The sequence below is a fragment of the Stegostoma tigrinum genome, chromosome 1, assembly GCF_030684315.1.
Source record: "Stegostoma tigrinum isolate sSteTig4 chromosome 1, sSteTig4.hap1, whole genome shotgun sequence".
Lineage (NCBI taxonomy): Eukaryota > Metazoa > Chordata > Chondrichthyes > Orectolobiformes > Stegostomatidae > Stegostoma > Stegostoma tigrinum.
The window spans coordinates 50,021,707-50,049,054 of NC_081354.1; the positions used below are offsets into that span (position 1 = coordinate 50,021,707).

Genomic DNA, 27,348 nt, shown 5'->3' on the forward strand with positions numbered 1-27,348 from the left:
GATAATTTTAAAAGAAGATAGTATAGGTTTTAAGAAAAATAATTTAGAATCTCTCTTTATACCTACTGGACATTACAACCCATCCATAAGAGATGCATCACCTACATGTAAGTTAGTGAACAGTACTATTTGTGGTAATATCACATTTCTCTGATAGCCTGTTTCATTACTTAAGCCTGCCATGTGATTATTCAGTGTATTTTAGGATGGAATGATCTGACACCAGCAGTTTAGTGGACTGAATTTCACTAACAGTAGCAAGTATGCAACATTAGCCCATCATTGCATTGTGTTTGCTCACATAGATTTTCTGTGAAGATTTTGCACTCAAACTAATTAAAGTCAGACCTAAACAGTGTACCAACTTCTACAACGAAGCCCTGGCCTGTGTGAACAGTGCCAGCCATGGTGTATCCTCTTAACCAATTAGTTTGAAGAATCATTAATGAGAAGCACAAGGTTGGAATCAGAAAGTGTAATTTAAATATACTTCATTCTATGTCAAAGCAGATACAGGAAAGGAAATGGAGGGAGAGAGAAAAATTGGATTAGAAAAAGAGACAAAATGACACAAAAGGTTTTTAAAAATACGTTTACAAAAGTTCAAATCTGAAGGAATGCGATTCTACACCTTTTGATGTTCATTTGTGTTAGAAAGGTGACGACTTTGATTAAATTGATTGTTTAAGAGCAGCTTACACTGGAACAGAAGAGCCCTTAACTTATTTTAGCAGGTTTAATGCATAACTATCATGGATGTATTTCACACCCAAGTTTTTGAAGGAGCAAGACATCTCCTTAGCAGTTTCCTTATTTCCACCTTTAGCTGCACTTACATGGTTGAGAAGCAGCTGACTGATTTCCATATCTGAGTTCTGAGGAAGGGCCTCCAGAGCTAAAATGTTAATTCTGATTTTTCCTCTTCATAGATGCTGCCAGACCTGCTAAGCTTTCCCAGCAACTCCTGTTTTTGATCTTAGAATTATTTGTCATCAATGGAAGGCTTTTGTAACCAGCTACTTGGTAGTAAACACAATAGACATTCCTAAAAATACATCAAGATGAAGCTTTTCATGTTGTACTCATCAGAATTGAAACACAAGAAAACAAAACTTAAGAAATGAAGTGACAGCTTATATAGCATGAGAAAGAGTGCTAATTGGTTGGACTGTGGTTGGTATGGATATATTGCCGGAACTGTTGACTGTCTACGTTGAAGATTAAATTAGAGCTCACCTGCCTGGTATGAATTAATCAGCCAACATGTTGCTGTAAGGAAACAGTCAGGATTAGTTGTCTCCATTGTCCTTTATCAGCAAAAAAAAGGTGCACTGTGTGGACATATGCCTTTTGTTTGCAAAGAACAGACTTCTTATATGAGTAATTGAAGCTTCCAGCAGGTACAAGTGCATCCCATCAGGTATTGGATTCCAGTGTGATTTTTAGTGCAGTTAGGGTTATTTAGTAAATATTTTCCAAACAGAATTCCATAAATGTTTGATACCACGTCCTGTGTTTTTCCAGCAAAGTTAAGCACAGTCAGCTTGTAGCTCACTGTAGAAAATCAAAGAGATGTGTTGCTTGATACAATTGTGAATATTTAAGACATGCAGCCTATGTGCCTGGCATCACATGGGCACTGAAATTTATACTCCACATTACTAATTTATTGTTAGGCACAACATGCTTTTGTTTTTATAGCAACATTTTAGTGGAGAATATCAGTTGTGTTTTAAGGTCTGTTGGATGAAATTACATTGTTATGATAAAGAATATTTTCATGTTTATACTTTATCCATTTAGAAGAAGTCAGGTTATTGTCATTTTACACTGGAATAATTTTGCTTTATGTAACATGTTGCAGTTCGCAAGAGGAGTTGGATTTCTGTAACAACATAGACTTTGCATACAGCATATTGTAATCTATATGTCTGGTAATGGTAGAAGCTCCAACTTTCTTTCCATCATATGGCTGCCTGGAAATCCCTCCCTCTTTTCCTTGCTGTTTTTGAGCGTGAGTTGACAGAATGTGTGGATTGATATTCAACCTGTTCGGCTACATCATGAATGTACCTTCCTTGGCTATCAAGTCCTGGGGTGGAGGTGGTATTCAAACTCTGAGCTTTAGACTCTGACAAGGATGCTTTTCACTGCATTGCAGGAACCCACTTGATGTACAGTAATTATTGACTGCAATAGAAACTGTGTTTGATCAATTTGGTTTATTGCTATTATTAGAATATTTAATCCAGCTCTGAAGAAAGAACTTTTCTCCTGATATCTTTTAGTATATATCACATATTAAAAAAAAAAATCAGTAAGAGTACAATATCAATGAAATGAAAAAAGGAAAAGCAAATAACTTATAATCGTCTCGCAGTTATACTCTATGAACTATAAATTTACTATCAGTTGAGAAAGAGTGCTAGGGAAACTAATAGGGCTAAAGACTGATTAAGTCCCCGGGACCTAATGGGGTGCATCCTCTGATATTAAAGGATGTAATTACAGAAACAGTGGATTACTGGTTGTAATCTGTTAGGAATCCTTGGCTTCTGAAAGAGACCTGGAGGATTGGAAAACTGTCAATGTAGCACCATGATTTTAAAAAGGGAAGGAGATAAAGTTTAGGTAGCTATAAGTCAGTTTGTTTAACCTCTGTTGTTGGGACAATGTTGGAGTGTTCTAAAATGGGGTACTAGAAGAGTATTTGAATGTCCATAATATGATCAAGCAGGGTCAGCATGGCTTCAGGAATGGGAATTAATGCCTGACAAATCTACTTATTCTGAGGAGATATCAAGCAGTATTGATAAAGGTGAAATGAGTCAATAAGAAATATTTTGATTTTTAAGAAAGCATTTGATAGTGTACCCCCCATTAGGCTACTTAACAAGACAGGTATCCATGGTGATGGAAATTGTATATTAGCATGACTGGAGGATTGACTTACAAATAAGCAGAGTTGAGATGAGTGTTTTTTTTCCAGGCTGGCAACTTGTATTAGTGTTGGTTCCTCCAGGGATGGTGCTTTCTAAAATGCTGACTCAACCAAGCTAATGGTTTGAGTATGTGGCATTCACCAGAATTTTTCCCTGCCAGTGTTTGATCTGATGCCATGAAAGTTCATGGAGTACACAATCAACGTTGTCCCTCCTGACTATACATCAATGTGCTGCTGCTTCTGCTGGATGGTGATTGTGTTGTCTGGGATCTTGATTGTAATTCTGCACATGATTCTGTTAGTATGACTATATCAAGCTAGAACAGTCTGCAAGACAGTTCTCCAAACATAGAACTAGCCCCCAGAGTGTTGGGACAACAGGATCCTGTTTGCTGTTATTCTGCCCAGTGCCTTCATTGACGCCAGGAGATCTGCCTAGTTTCTTTCTTCTTTTGCCTTTCTTGCAGTTGATACAACTGAATGGTTTGAGAGGCCAATTCAGTCAACCATATCGTTGTTAGTGTTGCAAGCCAGACCAGATAATGACAACATTAGTGAACCAGATAGGTTTTTTTTCCCCCCCTGACAATCGGCTTTGGTTTCATGGTTATCATTAGACTTTTAATGAAAGATTTTTAATTGCATTCAAATTCCACCATCTGCCATGGTGGCACTTGAGCTTCAGTTCCCAGAATGTTACCTGGATTACTAGGTCAGTGACATCTGTCATGTTCTTGTAAATGTACATTATGTAAACTATAGAACATAATTACAGACAAATAGGAAGATGGAAAATAGTGATTATAGAAGCTGAAGATAGTTGGATTCAAATATTGTTTGAACTTTCACATCCAGAATTTTCCATGACAAGCTACTATTCATTACTGCATTATCACTTCGAGAATAAAACAAAGAACTGAGGATGCTGGAGATGTAGAATAAAAAAGAAATTGCTGGAAAAATTCAGTATGTCTGGGAGCATCTAAGAAGAGAAAGTAGAGTTAGCATTGAGTTTCGTGGCTCTATCTTGTTCTGTATAGTAGTCACTATTTTCTAACATTTATTGTGTTTTTTTCAATATGCATTTGAAAAGTTATGAATCAGAATTTGTTGAAAGAAATAGCAGTGCATGACAACTAAACTCTGGTAACAGTGTTCAAATCAGTCATCAACTCATAACAAGGAAGAGATAGATTATGAAGCCACAAATTACTCATGGATTGTGTTATTGCATCATCAACTTTGCAACTATAACACCTCACCTTACACACCATCTGATTTTCATGCAGTTGCTATATTTAAACAGTAATAGGCCATAAAACTTATCATCATGATGTAATAACTGTTAAATGACCATCAATCAAATCCTTCAGCCTAGAAAGCATGAATTTCTCATTCTTTTAAGTTGTAAAATTGTGGGTGACATTTTTGAAAAAATCCCAGATTTAATTTTCTTTCTCCATTCTGTCAATCCAAAAACTTGATTCTCTTTTGTCATCTAAATCCTTCATCAAACCTCAAGTCTCAATGATTAAATTGATTTGCCGTCACTTCGTGTTCAGCAAAATCACAGATGGTCTGTTGTTCACTCATTGCCATTAGCAGATGACCCTTCCAGCAAAATACAGGGCAAATTTTTTTTTGAGTTGAATTGAAGTCTGTAGGAAAATACCAACCTTACTGATGTCCTGCTCCAGTAAATTCAGCTTATGAACATTCTTCACTGATACCTCGACCTTTCTTTCTTACTGTGTATTCTTTGAATAAGGTGAGGAGAATTTGTCACAATAGAAGTCGTCACCCCCCCCCCCATATTATTACATTCACAACTCCAGTCTGTCAGGAGCCTGCAGCAACTAATCTCATTTCAATATCATTAACACAGCTGCAATCTATTCTTGACCTGAGAGTGGTCAAAGCAGACTCTGATTGGTTAATAAAATCTCTGCCTATCATCGAGCTGGAGGCCAATAAAAATGTTACACCAGCTGGAAACAATTTGCACAAAACAGGAAACCTGCTTTCTTGCAGTTGCAAGTGATAAAAGTGACTAATATAACAATTCTGGCTGTAATCACCCCTATAAATGAACTTTGCAGGACTGAATTTTATAATAATTGGTTCCAGACTGGAGATGAGATGAGCTTTCTGTGGCAGGGAACAATTAGGAACCTCTTCCCAGGTTAATTGAAGCACTAATCCCAGGAGATGTTGAGTGGGGGAGTGGGAGTCTAGCCTTCGCAGCCAGGGATTTTACACTAATACTGACAAAAAAAGTGCCCTAAGGCTTCTGGTGATTTATGAATTCTATCTGAACCCTTTAATTCAGTTATAATTTTATTTACTTAATACAGGAACCTGCATCTTGTGGCACCTTTAACCTAAGCCACTATCCCTATGCAATTCATAGTCAGAGTTAAGAAATTTGGACACTGAGCTAAACAAAAACATATCAGGACAGATTTTGCAAAGCTTGATTAGAAGGAATTTTAATAATCATTAATAACCTTCCCACCATCATTAGATCAGAAATGGATGTTTACTGATGACTGTGCAATGTTTGGTATCATTCACAACAACTCAGGTACTGAAACAGACCATGCCCAAATGCCACATGATCTGCACAATGTCCAGAATTAAGGAAAGTAAAATTCTCACCACATAAGTGTTTGGCAATTATCATTTCCAACAAGCAAAAATGTAACCATTGCCCCTTGATATTTATTAGTATCATCATCACTGACACTTCCACTGTCAACATCTTGGGTGTTATCATCAACCAGAACCTGAACTGGACTAACATAAGACAGAACCACATCCACAAGCATTCATTCCTTCTATGATTTCTTTCAATGCTCAACTGCAGCAGTGTGCACGGCCTACAAAGGTACACTGCAGAAATTCATCAAGGCTGCTTTGAACCTCCAAAACCCATGAGCACCACCGTCACTGGGAACACTGCCACCTGAAAGTTACCCTCCAAGCCACTTGATGTTCTGACTTAGAAATGCATAGACATTCCTTCATTGTTATTGGATCACATTCCTGGAACTCCCTCCTTAATGGCTTACTGGGTATACCTAAAACAAATGGACTGCAGCAGTTCATGAAAACAGTTCATCATCACCTTCTCAAGGTCAACCAGGAATGAGCAATGAATACTGGTGATGCCTGTATGCCAGAAGTGAATTTAAAGAAACAAAAAAATACTGAAGGAGAAGTTCAAAACAATTAGGATCCTTCAAGAAGAAGGTACTTTGAAAATTAATGCAACCAAAGGCCAGAAACACCCCAGACCTGGTGGCCTGCACCCATAAGGGAATTAGCTGCCAAAATAGTGAAAGCATCTGTTGTAATGTTTTTAAGGGGCCTCAGATTTTGGGAAAGCTTTGGTTGATTTGAAAACTACAAATGTAACACTTCATTTCAAGAAAGGAAGAAGATATAAAGAAGGAGACTATGTACCAGTTCATCTAACATCTGTAATTGGTCAAATACAAAAATGCATCGCAGAACATTTAGAAAATCAAAATACAATTAGATATAGTCAGCAGGATTTTCTGCAAGGAAATTGTGTTTGAAATATTTGTCAGCATTCTTTGTGGGTGTAACAAGCAATTGATGTAACAGAAAGCCAAGAGTTGAGATCAGTGAGTCATTTCAGGTTGGCAGACTGTAACAAGTGGTGTCATAGCAATCAGTAAAGGAGGGTTCATGATCACGGCTACCTGACAATAACAGTTGACTGCTTGCAACAATTTTCTGACTTTTTTTATTGTTATTCATTCATGGGATGAGGACATCACTGGTCAAGCCAGCATCTATTGCCCATTTTAGAGAGCAGTTAAGAGTCAACCACACTGTTGTGGGTCAGGAATTATATGTTGTCCAGACCAGGTAAAGTTGGCAATTTCCTTCCCCAAAGGACATTAGTGAACCAGGTGGGTTTTTCCAACAATCAGCAATGGTTTCATGTTCATCATTAGACTCATAATTCTAGATTTTTCTTTCATAGAACCCGTACAGTGTGGAAACAGGCCCTTCAGCCCAACAATTGATCTTCAGAGCATCCCACCCAGATCCATCCCCTACAACCCATCTAATCTACACACCCCTGAACACTACGGTCAATTTAGCTTGGCCAATCCACTTAGCCTGCACATCTTTGGACTGTGGGAGGAAACCGGAGCACCTGGAGGAAACCCATGCAGTCACAGGGAGAATGCGAAAACTCTATACAGTCACCTAAGGATGAAATCGAACCCAGGTCCCTGGCACTATGAGGCAGCACTGCTAACCACTGAAATATTCAATTCAACTTCTACAGTTTGCTGTGGTATGATTAGAACCCCAGAATATTACCTGGGTTTTTGGATTAACAATCCAGTGATAACACCACTAGGACTTCGCCTCTCCTCTGAATTTATTGAGAGAGTTCATTAAGAAACAGCAGTTTGGATATGAGCCATCAGCTAATTAGGCAAGAAAAATATACCAACATGACCAATGAGAATGATTCACTAATGCCAAATATATCCTTTAGTATGGAAGAGACAGAGCAGTGGTTTTGAAGCAATGTTTGTCCTTCCTTCAGGCTGAAGTTTTATCAAGAATATGTGTACTCACTTCCTGAAATGTGCTCACTCACACTCATCTCTCCCCATCTACCCCTGTTGATGTGCAGTATTTTGTGGACTGGCTATCTATACTGTGTCAATCACCTGTCTAAATCCTCATAGCCAAGACTGCAGGCAGCTATTCATGATGCCAGAGAACTAGTGTTCCCTTGCCCACCTGCATTTGAAAGTTAGTTTTCATTTTTTCCAAGAACAAAAATCTTCTTATTTTTTAAAGCATTGTGCTCATCTAGGGTAATGTGTGCCTGATAAGCCTTTTATTTAAAATGTAGAAAGCTTGTTCATATTGTAACACAGTTAAATGAGGTTGTATCCTGTGCTAAGGATAGAATATTAAATGAACACAGTTTTAAAGGGAACACCAGTTTCCAACACTTACGACCTTAGATAATTGTTACTAGTTACACACTTCAACTTTATGGTTTCACCTATGGTTTTTATGCTGCTGGTGCTATTTTTATCCCAAAATGGCAACCATGCCCCTTGCTCTCCTCCAGTGCCAGAAGCACTGAACGTACTTCAGTTAATCCATAGTACAGTGTTAGGATCACACATCAGATGTGTGCAGAATAAGCAGGTTGTGATCTGAGTCAATGTATATTGCTGTTTGTCCCCGGTACTGCAATTTTTAACATTGTCATTCCAGCCAACAATGTTTCTTAAATATGTACAGCCAAGCAACAGGAAGAACTCCTTCTACCAATGCTATTCAAAATAAAGGATTATCAACTTTCACTAGCTACCGATTGAATCAGAGTGCTCACTGGTTTGTTGAATTGTTCTAAGTTGGTGAGACAGTGATGCTGTGAAGTCATTTAGTTGTCACTGAAATGTTTCTAGTGAAACAGTGCGCTCCCAACTGTGATGTTACTATTCCCTTTCCACAACAGTATGAAAGGGGATTGCAATTGAATGAGTGTGAAAGATGCCCAGTAGGTTGCAAAAGGAATGCAGGGTGATGGACTTAGAAGGGCAGGAGACGGTTTTCAGCCAGAGTCTTCCTTCAACCCAAATAATAAATGGTATGAATGCTGACTCTATTTTACATAAATCTGCCGTCTCTTTGGGCAGACCTACAGCTTCAGAGCAGGGTGGGGACAGTTCTGTCAGTGATTGTACAAATTGCTGGTGGCCCTAAATTACTTGCTGAACGGATCCTGAAACAGATGACATCTGAACAGCTCCCAGTTCCCTATCCACTATTACAGAAGGGAGGTGACTGATGCTCTTTTTGCTGGGAAAGGGGTCATCATTAGTCCAAATCTTCCAAGTAGCTGCAAGAACAAGCAACTAACTGCCATGCTAATAAATTTCCCTGATTTGACTGAGTTGCACATTTCTTTCAGGGTTGTCTGATTCAAACTTGTGTAGAAATGTGCAATGTCGCCCAAAAAACACCTCTCCTTTTTATGCCACCTACTGGGCTATCGTAACAATAAAGGTCCAGTTTAATGTTACTGAATAGATAGGTGAATGGGTGATCAAATAAGTGGTTAAATGAATGACTGATGAGGTGTTTATGGTAAGTAGAAAATGGGTAGGGTAAGTGAGTTTGGAGTTTCATCAGATTAAGTCAGGCCAGGAGAATAGATGGGTTGTTGGGAGAGGGAGATGGGTCAGGAGAACAGTCATCCGATCATTGAGAGAAGTAATCACTTTGGGTAAGGTTGTCAAGTCAGATCAAATTGGGCGGTAGCTGTGTCAGGTAGGTGCGGTATTCAGGTAGTTGAGGGGCATAGTTGGAATCTGGAGTCTGGAAGATTTAGCCCATAGTTTTCTCTCTGACTTGAGAGATGATGGCAGACATTATGTGTGGCTTTGCCAGGATAGTGGCCTTTTTTATGATGCGGGGTCCTATCTATCAAGTAGATATAACTTTGTGCATCACAGGATATTCTACTACACACACATCACAGTGCTCTGTATACTTTGTGGAGACTGCTTGATACCATGGTAGGAATCATGATGCATTTCTTCTGCACCAATCTGCTGTTCCCATGGGATTTCAGCCATCATATCAGGCTAGAGAATGGCTGTGGGCAGATAAGAGTAATTATTTGGCTCATTATTCCAATGTTTAATTCACTCACACGTGGCCAGCGTTTATTTCATGTCAATCATGCTTCCAACCGAAAATGTTGTAGCACTGATCATTGGCTGCTCAAACAATGGCCTGGACCATATTGAAGGAGCCTTGTAGAATGTTCCATTTTGTCATGACCTTCTGTATCCTGCATAGACACACTATCACAGGAGCTCAGCTCTTGCCACCAGCAAAACAGTGAACAGCTGACGAGCAGGATCAAGAGGAGAGCCACGGAAAGGAGGAGGCAAGCAATACTTTCCTTTTACATCTGGGCTGTATGTAATTTTCTCAGTCAGACAGGCTTCACCCAGCACGGTGCAATACCATCACGTGGGATAGCAGCACAGTGGTAATGTTTCAGAACTCCTAATCTAGAGGCCCAGACTTAATATTGTACTTGAGCCATGGGTGACGCCACTTCTGGAATGTTGTGTTTAGTTCTGATCGTTTAGTTCTAAGAAGAATATTATTAAGCTGGAAAAGGCTCAGAAGAGATGTATTAGGACTTTGCTGGGTATGGAAGGTTTGAGTTATAAAGAATGTCTGGGTAGGCTGGGACTTCTTTTTCTGGAGCCTAGGACGTTGAGAGGTGACCATATAAAAGTTTATAAAATAATGAGAGGTATAGATAAGAGTTAGTGGTACTTGTCTTTTCCCAAGTATGGGAAATTTCAAGACTAGGGGGCACATTTTTACGGTAAGGAGAAAGATTTTAAAAAGACACAGGAGAATATTTTTTAACACAGAGAGTGGTTTGCATGTGGAATGAACTTCCGTGGGAAATGGTGGATGTGGGTTAAGTACATGACTAGGCAAGGTTTGGAAGGATATGGGCAAGGAGTAGGCAGGTGGAGCTAGTTTAGTTTGGGATTATGTTCGGCATGGACTGATTCTCCCAAAGGGCCTGTTTCCATGCTGTATAAGTCTATGGCCACAGCATTAGGGGGGGTGGCAGTGGGAATTGTAATTCAGTTAATTAAAAATTCTGGAATAAATGTTGGTCACATCAATAATGCTCATGAAATTACCAGATAGTTTTTGTGGCAGTCTGGTTTACTGATGTCCTTTGGAGAAGTAAATCTGCTGCATTTGTATTAAATTATATGTGACTCTACACTCACCACAATGTGCTTGACTGTCAACTGCTTTCATAAATAGCTGAGCACAACATTCAGTTGTGTGGATATACCTATACCACGTGGACAACGGTGGTTCAAGAAGTTGCATCACCTCCACTTTCTCATGGATGATTAGGGATCAACAATAAATTATTGGTCTGCCAGCAATGCTCACATTCCAAAGATGAATTTAAAAACAGACTTTATTTTCCCTCAAAAACTGACCATCACAGCAGCTCCTTGGCCACATGATGAAATTAAAACTCTCATTCAGAACCAAATTTAGTGAAGAACCATCTAGTATTCCATATTGGAATGTCAACCATCAGCCTTGTGAATTTCTGTTGTTCTTGTCTTTCATCTATTTTTAATGTATGTCATGCTGGCTCAGTGACTGCAACAAGACAAATAACATTCAATGGAAAGGCTGCAGCAGTTTTGGACTCCATCAAGTTTGCTTGGGTAGCAAACTCTGCAAGCCTCTCCAAGCATAGCAAACCTGACGGCAGCAGCCTGAATCTGCAGAGTAACAAGATGAGGTTTTATGATCTCAGTCTAACCTCCCACTGCAACACTCTGGCATTGGCAGGCTTTTGCTTCTTCTGGAGAAAAATGGGATTAAATTCTGTGTAAAATCTTGTCAAGTTGGTTCTGCAATCCTCTAAGCTTCTTTGACAATCATAGCAGTTTCTTGAGAAGACCTAACAAGTGTGTTTTATATTCTCATTGGCCTTTTCTGTGTTTCACCACTCTGAAGTCCTCAGCTGAGTGCTCTGTAGAAAGAACCTCAGTCTTCGGCATGTTGGTATCTTTGCCAAAATTTCTTTCTTCCCTCACTGCTTGGTACGCATGCCCAGAGACTCATGATGGTCAGATCTTGTGAGCATGCAATTGAGGTTTCTTCATCATCAGTGTCCTGCTTCTCTTATACATTAGTGATTGAGACTTCAGCAGGTAACTGTTGTTGGGTTCCTGAAAGGAGGAAAGCACAATACACAGTTGTGATAAAAACATACAATCATCCTCAATAATTTCAAAAAGCACTGGGCTTCAGTTGTGACAGCTGTAGTAATGGCAAGTACCATGGGGTAAGGGTATTGACACATTTCTGTTCTCTGCCAGTTAGTGCTGTTGCCTGAAGATTGTACCACCTCATCTCACAGAAGTGTGTCAGTAATTATAATGGACTGTGAATTATGGGAATCATGTACCTGTTATTGTTGAATAGCTCTCACTGTGCAAAATATGATTTGTGGTTATGAGGCTTGCAGCAGTGCCATGGGTATGAGGTTGAGGTGAGCTATGACTGCTAGATATGAATATCATTTGATCAGGATTGTTGGTCAGTGAATGAAGAGGGACAGTGTGGTGGTGAACAGAGCAGTGAGGGAGGCTGTTGGTTCATTTGTGTAAGCTCATTAACCTTTCTCCTGTGCTGCATATAAGTTCTTGGAACCAGATTACTAACAATTACTCTGATGACTGTACGCTCTTGTTGCTTTAGTGTTTGTCTGGAGTGCCTCTTGGCTCCCTTTTACCATGAATCATAGAATCCCTACAATGTGGAAGCAGACCATTTGACCCGTCGAGTCCACACTGACCCTTTGAAGATCATCCCACCCAAACCACACCCCCCCACCACCACCGTACCCTATTCCTGTAATCCTGCATTTCCCAAGGCTAATCCACCTAACCCGCACATCCCTGGACATTATGGGCAATCTAGCATGGCTATTCCACTGAACCTGCACATCTTTGGACATTTTATAAAGGACATCCCGCTTCCTATACGCCTCCAGTACCAAGGCCTCCAGTTTCATGTCACAGAGCCCTAGCACTTATTCTGTGACCTGTTGCACCATTCACACTATTATTACTAATCAGAGACTCTTATTCAGACTTTGCCTGCCCTTTAAGAGGTGCAGACTGGCTTTAAATGATGCTCATGTCACATGAACTTGGAACCTGACTTTTCACTGCTACTGAGTGTTGGCCTACATCATATGCTGCCTACATCATAACAAGTGGATGAAGATTAATTGTGCATTATGGACTTCAGCAAGGCATTTGATAAGGTTCCCCACGGCAGGCTCATTCATAAAGTCAGGAGGTATGGGATACAGGGTGATTTGGCTGTCTCGATTCCGAATTGGTTGGCTGACAGGAGGCAAAGAGTGGTTGTAGATGGTAAGTGTTCTGCCTTGGGGTCAGTGCTGAGTGGTGTCACGCAGGGCTCTGTTCTTGGGTCTCTGCTCTTTGTAGTTTTTATAAATGACTTGGATGAGGCGGTTGAGCGGTGGGTTAGTACGTTTGCTGATGACACAAAGGTTGGAGGTGCCGTTGATAGTATCGGGGGCTATTGCAGGTTTCAGCAAGACATTGACAGTGTGCAGAGCTGGGCTGAGAAATGGCAGATGGCGTTCAATCTGGATAAATGCGAGGTGATGCATTTTGGAAGGTTGAACTTAAATGCTGAATATAGGATTAAAGGCAGGATTCTCAGCAGTGTGGAGGAACAGCGGGATCTTGGTGTTCAAGTGCATAGCTCCCTCAAAGGTGCCACCCAAGTGGATAAGGTTGTTAAGAAAGCATATGGTGTTTTGGCTTTCGTTAACAGGGGGATCGAGTTTAAGAACTGCAAGGTTATGGTGCAGCTCTACAAAACCCTGGTGAGACCACACTTGGAATATTGTGTCCAGTTCTGGTCGCCCTATTATAGGAAAGATGTGGTGCAAAGGAGGTTTACCAGGATGCTGCCTGGACTGGAGGGCTTGTCTTACGAGGAGAGGTTGACTGAGCTCGGACTTTTCTCTCTGGAGAGAAGGAGGAAGAGAAGTGACCTGATCGAGGTGTACAAGGTAATGAGAGGCATGGATAGAGTCAATAGCCAGAGACTTTTCCCCAGAGCAGGATTGACTGCCATGAGGTGTCATAGTTTTAAGGTGTTAGGAGGAAGGTATAGAGGAGATGTCAGAGGGAGGTTCTTCACCCAGAGAGTTGTGAGCGCATGGACTACTTTGCCAGTGGTAGTCGTGGAAGCAAACTCATTAGTGACATCTAAGCAACTGCTGGACAGCAGTGAATTGAGGGGAATGTAGGTTAGGTTATTTTATTTTTGGATTAGGATTATTCCATGGCACAACATCGTGGGCCGAAGGGCCTGTACTGTGCTGTACTTTTCTATGTTCTATGATTCCCAGACCCATCGTGGGCCTTGTCAAATTCTATTCCAGCAAGGCTTCAATTGAATGGTGCACTGAAAATCAAAACATACCATAAAATGTGAGTGCATTACCTGATTCATTGTAACAGAATGGACATGCATTATAACCTGTTAAATCTTAATTGCATCAGATAGGAATGTACAACTTGAGCAGTAACTTCTGCCTTACTGCTATAAGTTCCTACTATTCTAGAAATGTTTTCAGTATCTTCACAATGCAGGGTATCTTCAGTATCTTTTTGCTTGCTTATCCATCAACTCATTCCTCATGTGTTCCAACTGTACTTCAGAATTTGGACTATTATGCATCGCATTCCCTTTATCCCACTGTTAGTCCCCAAACCTTTTGTCTTTATGATTGTAAAAGTCTGGAATCTTGTCCAATTTGCTGCATCCCTCCACCTTTTGTGACCACACCTTTGATTATGCCTTCTGACCTTCATTCTTTTTCCTGCTGGGTCACCTGCCGACCTCTTTAAGTGATATTGTGGCATGTTGTACTATATTAAGTCTGCCATGCAGGTGTACGTTCTTGACATAGTGTTCAGTACAAACATACACTGTTGTAATGTACTGTAAGTAAGTAAAAAGGTTTCAGGCACCATGGATAATTTGGTGTTGGGAAAAAGAAACTTCAATTGTGTGTAAAAGCACTTCTGGATATAATATATTATTTTTTAAAAAAGGGTGTCAGGTTAGAGACATTTATCAGCATGGCCTCCTTTTGCTGCTTCTACGTTTGACTCAGCTGCTTGGATGCTGAATTAGGTGTTTGTTTTAAATCCGAAATAGTTTTTTTTTGTTAAACAAGGGTATTAAGGGACAAAGCTAGTTAGACCACACATCAACCATGATCTCATTGCATAGTGGACAGGCTCAATGGGCTGAGGGGTACTATTCCTGTGACTTGTAATAAATTGAGATGAATAGAGCCTGTTCTCTTTGGAGCTGTGTTCACGTCTTGCCTGAGAACTGGTAAACTCACAACTGAAGCAGTCAATAAGAGTGTTCCTGAAATTCAATCATAAAAATCGATTAATATGTATGAAGACATGTTATTGAAATGGAATATTAGCGTGCACATCTATTATGTGACTTAAGCAATTTTGTTCAACAAGTAATTACTATCCAACATTTTCTCTTTCAGATCATTTGCCTACAGGACTTTTTTGGGGATGATGATGTCTTTGTTGCATGTGGTCCAGAAAAGTATCGCTATGCCCAGGATGACTTTTTACTGGACAGTAGTGGTAAGATGCTGTGGATCATTCTGTGATGATCCAATCTCCCTCTTCTATGAAGGAGGTTAATGAAACAAGGAAATTTCTGTCTGGCTCCATCTCAGGATTTGTTCATCGTCCTTTCAAAAGTCATGATTTTAATTGTTTTTATTGAAAGTTTACTGGCTTGCTTGAATTGTTCCATTCAAAATTGTGCTTACATTGTATCAAGATTGCTGTTAACCTAAAATTGCCATTAATAAATCAGCCTACAAGTCTTGCTGTTACAACATATTTAAATTAATCTCTTTTACAACTCTCAGGCTTAATTTAGGTTTGTTTGCATGAGAGATGCACAAATCTGAAATTATTAAAGTAGACCCCTGATTAATACCAAATCGCTAATTCTTATGTTGGAAGTAAGGTTACTACCTCAATGCTGTCTGATATGAGCAAGGCAGCCAGGGTTCCTAGCTTTGATCTTGATCCATTTCCCTGTTTTTTTGGGGAAGCATAGTCTTGCCTGTGATACCTCAGGAAATGACAGTTCTGTTGGAGCTTATAAATGGATCGCGCCTACTTGTGAGGTAGAAGGGATAACTGTGTAAAACTGTGTTGAAGCAAGGAGTCAACTCCTTTAAATGATGCAGACAGAGGAGGAAATATTTGATCAGAGAAAGATGCCACATTCATTCAAACAGTACCAGTAAGCAGCAGCTCTATTTCCAAAAAATCTATTCAAGCATGGTTTTAAAAATTGATTGATTTAATGTATGGTGAGAGTGAGAGTGAATTGGATTAGACGTTAGGTTCCCTGATTAGTTTTGTATTGTTTCAAACAATTGGATTAACGAAAATGTTAAATTCTTACTCCAGAAAATCTTAGCCTGATTTTAAGGAGTAATGTTGGGAGTGCTGGACCTGAGCCAAGGCAGGAGGGGAAATCCCGCATAGATTACAAGGATTGCCCTGGGCCATTTCACTTCGGATCACACTGTCATCCTGTGGACAGAATCCCTCTGGAACCTCTGAGAAAAGTGAGGAGATCAGAAGTGAAATTCAGTCCACTTGGGTCTCTTGTGACCACAATCACCTTATTCAGGTATAGCTGCACTGTACTTAAATTGGAATTTAAATCATAACAAGCAAAAGCAAAATATTGCAGCTGCTGGAAATCTGACATAAAAGTAGAAAATGTTGGAAATACTTAGCAACTCAGGCAGACCCTGTGAAGAGAGAGAGTTAATGTTTCAGGTTTGTAACCTTTCAGCTGAACAGACCCTGGTGACAGTACAGGGGTTAGGAAATACTGAGATGTCTATTGCCATGCCAGTTTGATCTTTGTTGCCTTTGGTTGTATGACATCATTTTCTGCAAGAGAGAAAGTAAGTGTATATGAGTGTGACTGATGTGGCAATCATGGTTGAATAGTTGCTCAGAGAGGTTTATGCTATTTGTGGTGAATCTGAGTACATGAGGGTGAAGTGAAGTATATGACTGTTCGTCATAAGACCAGTGTGATGGAGACTACTAGACAAATATTGGGATTATGATGATTTGACTTTTTTTTTAGTCTATGGTACAGTTGGTAGGATGTGGTATTTTGAAGATGCATTCAATGATCATGCTATGTGCTAAGTATGTGCCGAGAAGATGACCTGGCTTTCTACAGTTTCCGGACACTTGCCCTACTTTCCACCTCTTTCACCAAGGTCTCCAGTGCAGGGCTGGGATGTTACAGTCTTCTAGCTCCCATGTTATGCTATTGTTCACTGTTTTCAGAGTCAAATTGATTTCTACAAGATTGCATCTTCTGGTTTAGAAGTGTATGCATCTATAACTAGCACTGAGGCTGGTGCTAATGCAATCAATCCATTAACAACATTGTTAGCACAGACTGCACACCACAGTCACTCAGATGAGCTGGTAACATGAAGTTGCTATATTTCTTCTATTGCAGTCAGTGGGCACAGGATTATTATCTCTGTCTCTGATTTAATTTGGCTCCAACTGTATTCTTGAATTTTTTTGTCGAAGTAAATGGTAACGTGATTCTATTTGTCTACATTTTAAATTTGAGAATTGAAAGGATCACATTAGCTGAATTACACAGCTCGTTCAAAAAGTTGAGATCAAATATTCTGTCTCATTCTACCTAAGTTGGTTGAAAAGCTGTATGATGGCAAATTATAAAGAACGAAAGGACAGACAGAACCTGAAGTCAAATTCATGCTGATATTAGACAGACTAATAAAGTTTAATAAGATTTAATACTTTCTTACCTGTCACATATCAGATTTTGTCTATGTATTTATTAAATCCTGTGGAAATCATTGATGATCAATTGTATTGAGGTGTCAGCTTATAGCAGGCTTGCTTCCGAGTCGGAAGACTGTGGATATGAGTCTCATCCCAGCTCTTCACATGACCAGAAAACAACCGTGACATGCCACCCAGTAACGAGGATGCTGTTGCTTGGTAAAGATGCTGTCTTATGGCTCAGACAAAAGGCAGAATTCAGTTTGGCCCCTTAGGTGGATAGTTATGATTCCATAGCGCTGTATTGAGGCAGTGTAGTTTACATTGTCCCCAGTTTCCTGGTCAGTAGTTATCACTTAAGCAATACCACTGAAACAAAAGATCTTGTCACTATCGCTCTGCTGCTTTTAAGACCTTCCTCTGCAAAAATTGACTGCAGCATTGCCTACCTGTAAACTGAGACAGCACTGCAAAAATATTGCATTGGAAGTCCTGAAGTTCTTAGTTTAGTCCTTTTTTAACAGATGTGCAGTGTTACAACAAAAGTTCAAAGCAACATATATAATAAAGAGGAAATTTTTTTTTCTCTGATTTTTAAAACTATACATTTTTCTTGTCCAGAAATTGAGTTTTCCTGAGATTAGTGAGGCAATTTTTCTGTTTTAAGCAAGATTCTAATGGAAGTGAAATGTGCTTCAAAATTCCAGTCGACCAGAATTGCTTCACCATTTTCTGTTGTGATCTTCCTGGGTTCACATTTGGGACTTTCACCGTGCCATTTCCTGGGTTCTGGGAGTATGAATCATTGAATAGAATCCCTACAGTGCCCAAGCAGGCCAATCTGCCCATCGAGTCCACATCCATCCTCTAAAGAGCATCTCCACCACCCCTACCCTATTTCTGTAGCTGTGCATTGCCCATGGCCAATCCATCTTCTGCACACCTTTGGCCTGTGAGATGAAACTGGAGCACCCAAAGGAAACCCACACACATGGGTAGAAAGTGTAAACTCCACCCAGACAGTTGCCCGAGACTGAAATCAAAGCCGTGTCTCTGGCGCTGTGAGGTAGCAGTGCTAACCACTGAGCCACTGTGCTGTCTCAAGAGTCTAGCTTTCTAAGTTGTATACAGTTAAGTGAGAGCATTAATATTTAGCTCTATATTTTGTGTGTAGATCTTAGCATTAGTCAACACAATTAATTGGAATACTTGAATCAGGGTAGCTTTTAAAGGGCAAGCTAGACTCCTGAAAATAGCTTATAAATCATTAAGCGATCAGAACCTTTTTCCTATGAAAGCCATTTTACATTAAGTAACTCTGTTGTTTCTCCAATCATGTTGTTAATGCAGGTAAGTAGAATGAAGAACTTGCATTTAAACTGCAATGAGACAAGGGAGGCAAAAATGAACTCTGAAGTTCTTCTTGAATGTGTGTTATGTGTTTCTTTTAAATGTAACGAATATAGCCTCTTGTCAAATAATTGACACCTCCAGCAACATGGCACTCACTTGGAGAAGCAGGCCCATTGATGTGGTCCACTTTCTGGAATGGGGGTTGAATCTACATGCTTTTCACTCAGAAATGTGAGTGCTGCCATCGTTCTAAAGCTATTACTGTCTAGACAATCATATCTTCGCAGTCTTCCAGTGTTGTGCATCACCATCTCTTGCGTTGCAGCAAATGTATACTAGCTTTGTCTATGAGAAACAACTGAATGAACGAGCAGTAAAACTGCATGATGGTGGTCACATGGTCTAAGTTAGCCAGAAGTGGAAATAAAGCTCCCTGGCCACCTTTCAGTCACACAAGGGGATTGGCTTCCCCACACTGACAGACAAGGCCTCAACTCATGGAAGGTGACAGATACATTATTCACAACTTTGAAGGAGATTGGCTGCAATTCTTGGAATATAGTTTAAATATCCATGTTAACCATTTAACTGAAGTGGAAATCAGTAGGTTCAGCCACTTGAAATGCAGGGAGGTGAGAGTCTAGGAGGTTTTCTTCAGTCATTCAAGAGATGTAGGTGTTGCTGGCTTGGCTAACATTTATTGCCCTATCATAAACACATTTGAGAAGGTGGTAGCGGGCTGCCTTCTTGAACAACTTTGTCAATTTGGTGTAAGTCGGTCCACAGTGCTGTTCAGGCAGGTGTTGCAGGATTTTGACCTAGCAACACTGAACAAATGGTGATATGTTTCCAAGTCAGGATGGTGTGTGGCTTAAAGCGAAACCTGAAATGGTAGTCTTCCCATAGTTCTGCTGTCCTTATCTTTCTAGATTGAAGAGGCTTTGGGTTTGGAAGATGCAGTCTAAGGAGTCTTGGTGAATTGTCACAGTGCATTTTGCAGATGGTACATTGTTGCTACTAAGTGTCAATGGTCAAGGGAGTGAGTGTTCATGGATATAATGCCAGTCAAGTGGGCTGCGTTGTCCTGGATGGTGTCAAGCTTCTTGAATTTTATTAAAGCTTCAGGAAGGTGGACTGTATTTCATCACATTCTTGTGTTTAATGGATGGTGGATAAAAAATCAGGAGGTGAGTTAATCACTGCAGTATGCCTAGCCTCTGACCTGCTGTTGCAGCCACAGTAGTTATATGACTAGTCCACTTCAGTTTCTGGTCATTAGTAACCCACAAGATGTTGGCGTCAGGGTATTTAGTGATGGTGATGCCATTAAATGTCAAGGGGCAATGGTTAGATTAACTTATTGGTGACAATAGAATTGAAGCACTGGGAAAGAACAGGCCAGTTTGGAGAAGTCAGGATGGCTGGACTTTATCAGAGGCTTGATGAAAGGAGGAACTACAATGAACAGAGAGATGCCACAGACCCTTGTAGGTGATATAGCTAATTATAAATAGATGATATATAGTTCTTGGGGTTTTCACAAATCATTTGACAGTGTTACAGCAGCAGATTGAAGAATCCCTGGTGGAAATTCCACCTCAGTGGTCTCATGCAAAGAGGGGAAATACTGGCAAGATCAAGTGCTCTGAAGTGTTTTGCCCTGTGTGAACATTACCCTTATCCATATGTTCTGTGGACATTATTGTTAACTCCACTTCCTTTCTGAGTTCCTAAGTGAGTGCTGAGTCTGTTGAGAACAACGGCAGTGTGCATTTACATAGCATCTGAAAAATGTTCCACTGTACTTCACTACTCAACTGAAAAAGAAATCAAATGTTTTGTTAAAGAGATAGATAGATTTTTAAAAAAATCTTAAAGGTGACCGAGTGTAGAGAGATGAAGAGTTTGAGGTGGTAATTCAAGAGCTTAGGGCCAGGACAACTGAAGGTAATGCTGGGGCAAAGAAAAGAGAGGAAATGTAAGTGGGCAGAGCTGGAGGTGCACCAAATTCTCACAGGTTTGTCTAGCGGAATAAAATTATGAAGAAAAGGAGTTAAAACATGAAAGAAAAATAGGATACAGATGGTGATGCAGCCCTCTAGTTTCATCCAAAAAATCAATGGTAGTTCGAACAGCAAACAAAAATATGGAGAAAAAGACAAGAATGGATTAAAATATGAAGGCCCAAGTTTTCTGTTTAGTGGCAGAGCAGGAGCAGTGATGAGAGTTGGGAGACTTTGTGACACAGCATAATTCCAGTGATAACCTTTTTCGCACAGACTGAAAACATGGCCCATTAGATGCGTCATAATTTCATCATATTTACTGGCCTCAACAGACCTGTCTTTGCCAAGTTCTCTTTCTCTTCCTTTGCCCCCCGCCCAGACCCTCAACCCTGCACACCCTATACCACTTGAGAGAGGGTGGGTAAAGAGGATGCTGGGAGAGTGAGCAGTGTTGGGATGGTGTGCAAGGAAGATGCTGGGAGAGTGAGCAGCGTTGGGAGGATGGCTAAGGAGGGTGCTGGGAGAGTGAGCAGTGTTGGGAGGGTAGGTAAGGAGGATGCTGGGAGAGTGAGCAGTGTTGGGAGGGTGGGTAAGGAGGATGCTGGGAGAGTGAGCAGTGTTGGGAGGGTGGGTAAGGAGGATACTGGGAGAGTGAGCAGTGTTGGGAGGGTGGGTAAGGAGGATGCTGGGAGAGTGAGCAGTGTTGGGATGGTGGGTAAGGAGGATGCTGGGAGAGTGAGCAGTGTTGGGAGGGTGGGTAAGGAGGATGCTGGGAGAGTGAGCAGTGTTGGGAGGGTGGGTAAGGAGGATGCTGGGGTGATGAGTAGGTTTTAGGGTTTGCCTTTGTGCTGATGCTTTTAGACTTTACCACCTGGTTTACTTCAAACTGTGCTCCTGAGTAAGCTTTACACCTGTTTAGAAGAGATTTGTGCAAATAATGTGTAAAGTATGGTCAGTTTAGGGCAAACAGTCTGGTATATGTGATTACAAGTTTACTAGATACCTTCTAGTTATCTTTTGGCTCCAACGTTTTGGAAATAATCACTTTGGGTTTGGAAAGATTAGATCTCAGACTTAGAAGTTTTATGTGCTACTAGTTACCAGATTACATAGAGCCGATGTTGTGTTACACTAAACCTGACCCTTCAGTACAGGAAACGTGGATTACATGTACACATAATTCATTCTTGATTAATTTGTTCCTAATTCTTAACTGACATTACAACGAAATGTAACAGAGATCATCAGAATGGTCTCCCACAGAACCAGTTTTGCCACACTCACAGTTCCATGTTCAGGAATACCTTGGCTCCCAGAAAAGCCATTGCTATTAAATACCTGATAGTGACAAACATCTGAGCTTCATTACTATTGGGATTAGAATAATAAGGTAGATATTGGTTTGTGGGTGATTGAATTTACACTAAGTCAAATTCGATTTGAGAAAATGGTCATGATGGTCTTGAAATGAAATCTTTGTGTCACTAAAGGTCAAAATCCTGGTATATCATAGCAAGTCATGGAATCCCTACAGTGTGGGAACAGGCCATTTGGCCCAACAAGCCCACACCGACCCTCAGAGCATCCCGCCCAAACCCATCCCCGTATAACCCGCCTAATCTACACATCCCCGAACACCACAGCAATTTAACACAGCTGATCCACCTCGCCTGCACATCTTTGAACTATGAGAGGAAACCGGAGCACCCAGAGGAAACTCACGTAGACATGGGGAGAATGTGCAGACTGCATACAGGCAGTCACCCAAGGGTGAAATTGATCCTGGGTTTCTGGCGCTGTGACGCAAGGCTTCCTGCATGGAATGGAGATATAGTTCGATCCCGTAGAAAGGCAGGACATTGTGCTTTCTTAGACTTCAAGGCGCTTGTATGACTAGTGCCCTAGCATTTGACTTACTGGTTTAAATAAAGTGTGCCTCAGCATGACCATTTCCAGAGTACCAGTTTAAATTTATTGATGTTTTTATTCATTGATTCCAAGGGAGGCCAAACAGGAAGCTCCACCTGAAATAGACATAAACTACCAAAAACTCTCTTTTACTTCACAAGTGTCATCTCAATTCTGGTCTCTGGATCTGTATCCCCTAGAATATTGATTTGATACTTCTCAAATCCTCATCTACATATTCCCCTACTCACCCCAACTGTCATTTCTCAACACGTTCCTCTGTTCAAACTCTTCCTCTCAATTCCTGTTCAGTGTCCAGCTGCTGCCTTCACATAAAAACAGGTGAAGCATTTTGGGGTGTTTCTGTGACATTATGATGGTGTGGGTTATTCACTACATTTCACTCAGGGAGACTGAGTTGCTGTGACACTGTCCATATTTATATCCACATAGTGTCTGCGTTCTGGCAGCAGAGTAAGATGCTCCTGTTGGAGCTCCTCTGCACTGCCTGTTCTTTTCATTCCTTTCCTCTCTTCTTCTTCCCTCCCATCATCACTGGAGGTGAATACCAGCAGCAGCGAGTCTTGGAATGCAAGTCCGGGGATCAAGCCAGAACACCGCATGAGCTCCAAGCCCTGGAGCAGTGTGGGGAACGAGCTGGTACAACGAGTGGGCTGCAAGCCCTGGAACTGTGTGGGGAATCCCAAGTCCCAGAATGGAGCGAGGGATGCAAAACCTGGTAAAGCACAACTTACCTTGTTGCTGCTGAATGCCAGTGAGGAGTGAACTGGAGGCTGGTGTAATGCAGATCAGTTGTTGGACTTGTGCCTGGTACCACATGCTGATATGCTGCTATCTGGTACTCTTACTGGACTGTCATGTAAATCCTTACCTTTTAATCCTCTTTTGTGTAAAACAAATCTACTCCAAAGCCTTAGAGTATAGCAACATTATATTTTTATTTCTGTGTAAGATTTGTAGCTAGCTACTTGCACTTAAGATGATACCATTAAAAGGCAGCCAGTGTAAAAATTTTTCACTAGACTGCTGTACTTCTGTACTGGAATGCTTGTGACTTTAAAGGATATTCTGTTCCATTCTATTCTTTTGATGATGGTGGTAGAGGCTCTACCATTTAGTTTAAGTTGCTCCAATTATAAGTGTAATCAAATTAATTCAAATACAATAAAATAAATACTGAAGATCTGAAACAAAAACAGAAATTGCTGGAGAGACTCAGCAGGTCTGGCAGCATCTGTGGAAAGCAAATGATCCTTCTTCAGAGCTGATAGTAGCTAGTAGGGAAAGGTGGCAATTATTCTACTGATAAGGGGTTGGGGATAGGGGGAAAGGAGTGAATGGATAGGTGGAGATTGAGCCTTGAGAGAGAGAAAGATCTGCGAGCTTGGCATTCAGTGGAGGCCATTTCAAAGGCAGGAAGATCCCATCCACATCCGTCTCTTTATCATCCTCGTTGGAAACCATTAAAAACTTGCTGCTGCTAGGCATGGGGCTACTAGTGTTGTTTATTCACCTCTAGCTGGAGATGGAAATACATCGGCCCACCAACCCGATGCTCCAATGTGCAAGCTTACTCCCAATTCTGCCTTCAACATTTCTCCATGTGACCTGGAAGATTCAACTTTTGCATGTTAGAAGTATACATTGCCCAGACTACTGCAAGTTGTCTGGAATGCTGCTGGCTCATAAGCATGCAGGCCTTAGTGAATTTCAAGAATTTTAATTTGGTTTGCTGTTTGATGCATGACACCCATATGTCAGGTACCTAGTTGCGCAAACACAACAAAAAAGCAGCAAGGTGCTGAGAGATAGTAGGAACTGCAGATGCTGGAGAATCTGAGATAACAAGGTGTGGAGCTGGATAAACACAGCAGGACAAACAGCATCTTAGGAGTAGGAAAGCTGAAATTTCTAATGAAGGGCCTAGGCCAAAACGTCAGCTTTTCTGCTCCTAAGATGCTGTTTTCCCTGCTGTGTTTATCCTGCTTGGCCTGCTGTGTTTATTCAGCTCTACACCTTGTTCTCTAGCACCTAGATGCTATTGTAAATAAGACTGGATCATTTAACTTTTCAGGGATATCACTATCTTAAGGGTCAAGTTGATGTACAGTATCTCGAAAAGTTGTAAATAAAGATAACTAAATACTATCAGTTTATTCCACTGATATCTGAAGTAATTTCCTCACTTATGTAACAGCCAAAGCTGCAATTTTTGATCTGAGTACAGATCTGATACAGGCTTGAAGTTGTAGGTCCATGTTAATGACACCAGAGTTGAACACAAATATGGAACTACGCTAAAATATAGTTAGTACATATTTTGCAATCAATAATGGCATGAAATCCATGAATAAAGTCTGACATGTGAAGGGTACAATAATATGACTGTTCTGTTTCAGAGTGTCGGGTGATGAAATCAACCTACTCGCGTTCCGGTAGCACACCACGACATTCTGGATCAAAAAGCCCTGGGCTATCTCGTCGAAGCAGATCTCCTGCATCAGGTACAATTTTTAAAAAAATGGCTGTACAACTAAAGCCACCAAGTAAAGTGATAACCTGATCTTAACAAGCTGTTGAGGAAACTGTTGTGCATGAATGTGTTGTCAGAAGGATACTTTGCGTGCATACCCACAAGCGACCCTTCCATTCAGTTTTTAAATTACTTCATGCAATATGGTCATTGTTGACAAAGCCAGCATTTATAGCCCATCCCTAACCGCCCTTCAGAAGACCAATAGTGAGTCAACATCTTGAACTACTGCAGTCACTGTGCCGTGGGTATGCTTGAAGTAAAAGCTTGTTTTGAAGCAGTTCCTATGTGACCATTTCTGACCTTTATCCGTTACATTTCACTTGATGTTTACGTCATAAAAGGCTTTTGAATGTTGCTTTAAAAGTAGCTATTGTAACTTTTACAATAGTTACAATTGTTCTGCATCCCGTCTGGCAGAGAAATTCCAGATTCGAGGGGTGAATAATGCTTATTATGATTTTGTTGGACACTTATCCATTGAAATTTTAGCACTCATGACACTTTAGGGTCATCTTTGTCTCACATTTCTCAAATGCCACATTGTTTATTTTGCCAAGAGGAAACACCTTGGGCGTGATTTTTTAATTTTAAATTTGGAGATCATTTTAACTTTATGCAATGTTGTAAAATAGCTGATTTCAGTTTAGCTGCCACTTGTGTACTCTGGTACACTACCCTTTTAGTGGCAAAGGGAGATCAACCAAACCGGGAGGCCAATTTAATATTTCAATTTTATACTATTTCTCCAAATTAGAAATGCTCCTGCTTTATTTCTACGGCAGCTGCAAATATAAATTTTAATGATACATGAACAAAAAGGCAACTGGGTTTTTGAACTTACACAAATAGCAGAACAAATGTGTGTTCAATGTGAATAACAGGCTGAGTTTTTTGAATAGAAACACAAAGCCTGATTTTCACTTAGTTGATTTGTATTCATTTTTTTTTAAAAAAAAGGTTCAGATCTGTTTCTCTGAATTCAGAAAATTGCGTCTCCCACACCTGTAAACACAGTGGACTTTACCCTGCATGTAGTTGTACATTTGTGATCTCTGATGTCTTCATCTTCTTCTTTGTTACAAAGCAAAATGTTGTCTATAATTGTACTAATTTTTCTTTGTCTTTAACCCTTCTTATGTTTGAATCTCTTCTATTTATGATTGTGTGGTAACATCTCTCCTTAATGTTTTTTCCTTCCGTTTGTGTGTTAACTGAATGAGTACAGTTAAAAGAGGAGGTTACTACACAGCTTTTTCTCCAGTCAAATCCCCAGGTGAGCCTTCTTTTCATACAGTCCCATCTCATACTTTGTTATGATCCTCAAGGCAGGTTTGTTTCAACAAAGGTAATAGTCACCTCATCTCAATAGCCAACGGGAAGCTGAAAGGACAATAGTATTGGACCTGATGCCTTGATCACGTGAACTTATCTTGTATCGAGTATAATTATGAATGGCTGAAATAACAGCAAAGTAGTTTATGGTTTGTAAACCTCACTTGATACTTAAAACATTTCAGAGATGAAATTACTTTTGGGCTGTTGTACAAGAAGAGCAGTTGCTTAAACTTCATTGGTATCAATAAAGATGGAAAAAAAAACTGCTCTGTAAAAGTGGAAGCTGTATAATGTTGATTTGTGAGAGGTTAAGAATTGCACAGAAGCAGAATTAGAAGAATTCATCAATATTGCCAATTATCATCACAGCTCTATTAAATGTATAGCACATTGATCTTGTGAGTGATAAAACAGAGAAATGTAGATGCTGGAGATCTAGAACAAAACAAATTGGTGGCAAGACTCAGCAGAACTGCCAGCATCTGTGGGGGGATGAAGGAAAGCTAACGTATCAAGTCCAGTGATTTTTCATTGGAACTGGACTTTATATACCATCTTTACTTTCTTCCCATTGATTTTGTATACGCCACTGTGTTTAATTGACATAAAACAATAGACATAAGGTGGCAGCAAGTGCATTTTTTAAATAAAAACTGACACCTTTTCTATGTACACAAAGCCATTACTCTGTACGTGCTAGCA

At 40.3% G+C, this 27,348-nt stretch overlaps 1 protein-coding gene across 5 annotated transcripts in view; it reads left to right on the forward strand.

Annotated features, from left to right (window-relative positions):
* Positions 1–27,348, forward strand: part of dclk2a (doublecortin-like kinase 2a) — a 454,170-nt gene that overhangs the window by 148,620 nt on the left and 278,202 nt on the right. For 4 of the 5 annotated variants that reach the window (XM_048528857.2, XM_048528836.2, XM_048528849.2 and 1 more), the window contains exons 3-5: positions 15,156–15,258; positions 25,175–25,279; positions 26,537–26,584. In XM_048528857.2, the coding sequence (XP_048384814.1) occupies positions 15,156–15,258; positions 25,175–25,279; positions 26,537–26,584 (256 nt within the window). The remainder of the gene's footprint in view (positions 1–15,155; positions 15,259–25,174; positions 25,280–26,536; positions 26,585–27,348) is intronic. The other variant, XM_048528842.2, reaches the window with a different exon arrangement.